Source organism: Myotis davidii, unplaced genomic scaffold (genome assembly GCF_000327345.1).
Source record: "Myotis davidii unplaced genomic scaffold, ASM32734v1 scaffold1397, whole genome shotgun sequence".
NCBI classification, from domain to species: Eukaryota; Metazoa; Chordata; class Mammalia; order Chiroptera; family Vespertilionidae; genus Myotis; species Myotis davidii.
In genome coordinates, this window is record NW_006288438.1 from 2722 (window position 1) to 6217 (window position 3496).

Consider the following 3496-nt stretch of genomic DNA (forward strand, 5'->3'; position numbering starts at 1 on the left):
TGCTGCAATGTACATAAGGGTGTATATACCTTTGTGAATAAATGTTCTCAAAAGGTCCATTCATGCCGCAAAGAGCAATAGTTTATCTTTTGTTATTCTGAATAGTATGCAATTGCATATATGCACCACATCTTCTTTACCCAGTAATTTATCAATGGACACTTTGGTTGTTTCCACATCTTAGTCACTGTGAAAAATGCTGCAATGTACATAAGGGTGTATATACCTTTGTGAATAAATGTTTTCAAAATATTTAGGTTGGTGCCTATAAGAAAGATTGCAGGGTGATATGCTAATATTATTTTTAATTTGGGGGGTAAGTTTCATACTGTTTTTCATAGTGGCTGTACCAGTTCACATTTCCACCAGCGGTGAATGAGGGATCCTTTTGATCCACACTCTCTTCAACACTTGTTGGTTTGATATAGCCCCATTCACTTATTTTTGCCTTCACTTCCCTTGCCTTTTGGGTCAAATTCATAAAATCTTCTCTAAGACCAAAACCCAAAAGCTTAGTATCTATGTTTTCTTCCTTGTAGTTTATTGTTGCTGTTTTTTTTTTTTTTTAAATCCTCACCTGAGAACATGCTTAAAGAGAGGAAGGTAGAGAAGAGGGGATGGGGTAGAGAACATCTATGTGAGAGAGAAACATTGACCAGTTGCCTCCCATACCTGACCCTACTGGGGATCGAACCTACTTAAGAGCAGGAGAAAGCCCTAGATAGTTTGGCTCAGTGGATAGACATCAGCCTTTGGACTAACTAAAGGGTCACGGGGGTTGTAGGCTCAATTCCCAGTAGGAGATGTGCAAGAGGCAGCCAATCAATGATTCTCTCTCATCACTGATGCTTCTCTCTCTCTCTCTCTCTCTCCCTCTCTCTTCCTCTCTGAAATCAATAAAAATACATTTAAAAAATGTCATTAGGATTTTGATGAGGATTGCATTAACTTTGTATATTGCAGTAATAATACTCAAGTTTGAGCAGAAAGGGGAAAAATGGAAAAAAAAACACAAACATTAAAACACAAATTGGAAGGAATAAACAGTAGAAAAAAGGCATTGTAGGCAAAAGAGAATGGAGGCAGGATGAAGTGTGTGAAGAAGATGAGAGGACACTATTTGCTGAGTTACAGATGTTATATGAGTGCTTGCTTTGCACAGTAGTAGTTTAGTTGAAATGCATGCATACTGGAAATATGCAAAGAGAGAACATGGTTCTAATAGGCACAACATTAAGTGAATACAGCGCTGTGCAAAACCAGGTCCGTTCAGACTTCCATTTTTCTCTCTCCAAGCCATTTTTATTTGATGATGAAAGACTTCATATTAAATTAAGGAAATAATAATTTTCACGGATTTAGAGGTCTTGAGCTACCCTAAAATTCACACCCATATTATGAACATATTATTTCTGGGGCTCCAGAGAATAAAGTATGATTACTCACCAGAAATGATCAGTCAGACAAGGAGGAAAAGTCTGATGTGCAAGAGCTTACAAGGGACTTTCTTGAATGATGCTAATAAGTATATGTATCGACTATAGTGCCCACATGGAGTTATAAACCCATTAACTGTTTATTATTACTATTGTTGCCACCATTATCATTATCAGTAGCATTAGCCCTATAAATTTGGTAACTTTCATGTCAATGAAGCTGATCTGGCTCATTATCCTTGAATAATTACTGATGACCAGTCCTTTCTTAAGGTAACTAACTTTACTGCAATGCCAACATTCACCCTCAACTTGATAAAATGACTTTGCTTATTCTCTCTCAAGTTCACTCTCATTTTTTCTCTCTCTCTCTAGCTTTTCATTCCAGGTCTCAATATCAGAGGACACAGTAAAAGACGATGACTTCAAACCTTACCATCCTTAGAGACATTTGGTACACCATGATTGGAATCCCAGGACTGGAAGATGCACATACTTGGATATCCATCCCCATCTGTTCCATGTATATAGTTGCTCTTGTGGGCAACACCCTCTTATTATTTCTGATATTCACTGAGCATAGCCTTCATGAACCCATGTACTATTTCCTCTCTATGTTGGCCCTGTCGGATATTTTTCTCTCCACAGTTACCACACCAAAGATGCTAGCAATCTTCTGGTTTCAAGATGGGGGTATTTCTTTTGGTAGCTGTGTGTCCCAGATGTTTTTCCTTCACTTCATCTTTGTGGCAGAGTCTGCCATATTACTGGCCATGGCGTTTGACCGCTATGTAGCCATCTGTTACCCACTAAGATATACTACCATTCTAACCCCCTCAGTCATTGGAAAAATGGGTATTGCATCTGTGATTAGGAGTTTCTTTATCTGCTTCCCCTTGGTTTTCCTGGTTTATCGGCTTACTTACTGTGGGAAGAACATTATTCATCATTCATACTGTGAACATATGGGCATTGCCAAGTTATCTTGTGATAGCATCAAAATCAACATCTACTACGGGGTGGTTGCAGCCCTATGTTCCACATGCCTGGATGTAGTGCTGATCATCATCTCTTATTCTCTTATACTCTGTACTGTGTTTAGAATTCCTTCCCAAGAAACTCGACTCAAGGCTCTGAGTACCTGTGGCTCCCATGTCTGCGTTATCCTACTATTCTATACCCCAGCCTTTTTTTCATTCTTTGCTCACCGATTTGGAGGGCATAGCATACCGCTACATGTACACATTCTTCTGGCTAATCTTTATGTGGTGGTACCACCCGCTCTCAACCCCATCATTTATGGTGTTAAGACAAAGAAAATTCAGGAGAAGGTTATTCAGGTCTTTTCTTTGAGCAAGAAATTGTGTTGATGTAGACTAAACAACTTAGTCTTCATTTTTCAGTGTAACTCTGCTAATTGAAGAGTACCTACAATTGTATTGGACATCTTAAATCATTTCAGTATTAGAGGAGAATAATAACAGTAAAAATTTAAGTAAATGAGATGAAAACTAAAAACTTTCTCTTTTTGTGATTTTGTTCAGGGCAATATCAGAGTAAGCACACCTTAGATTGTATGTAATATTGAGTTTTGTTACAATAGGCTTAAAGTATAATTGATTGCTTGCAATCATTTTCATGTAATTAATAAGGAAATACTAGTTTTATTTATTAGATTACATTGTAGAATTATGACTAAGGGGGAAATCTCTGAAGTCATACTGCCAATAATCAAATCTCTGCTCCACTGATTATAAGTATAAAATCTTAGAAACATTATTCTACCTACGTGTCCATTTTTTAAAAAAATTGAGGAAGTATATAATATCTGGAAGATATTAAGTGTTTAATCTTAGTAATAATTTATAGATCTAGTAATAAAATTTAGTTTGCACATTTGCAGCGTCATGTTGGGTCCAGAATTGATTTAAATGTGATACAGTGGAAAAAAGCCTAACACATGCCAAAAATGTTAGCATTATTATATAAGTAAAAGTTGTGAAAATTGGGACATACTACCATAATAAAAGTTACTTGAAACCAATCAGAATATATATATA

The 3496-nt window shown here is 36.7% G+C and overlaps 1 protein-coding gene across 1 annotated transcript; it reads left to right on the top strand.

Moving 5' to 3' along the window:
- Window positions 1-1855: 1855 nt before the first annotated feature.
- Window positions 1856-2806, top strand: LOC102752546 (olfactory receptor 52Z1). Its single transcript, XM_006760312.1, has one exon. The coding sequence runs from the start codon at window positions 1856-1858 to the stop codon at window positions 2804-2806; it is 951 nt and encodes a 316-aa protein (XP_006760375.1).
- The last annotated feature ends 690 nt before the right edge of the window (window positions 2807-3496 follow it).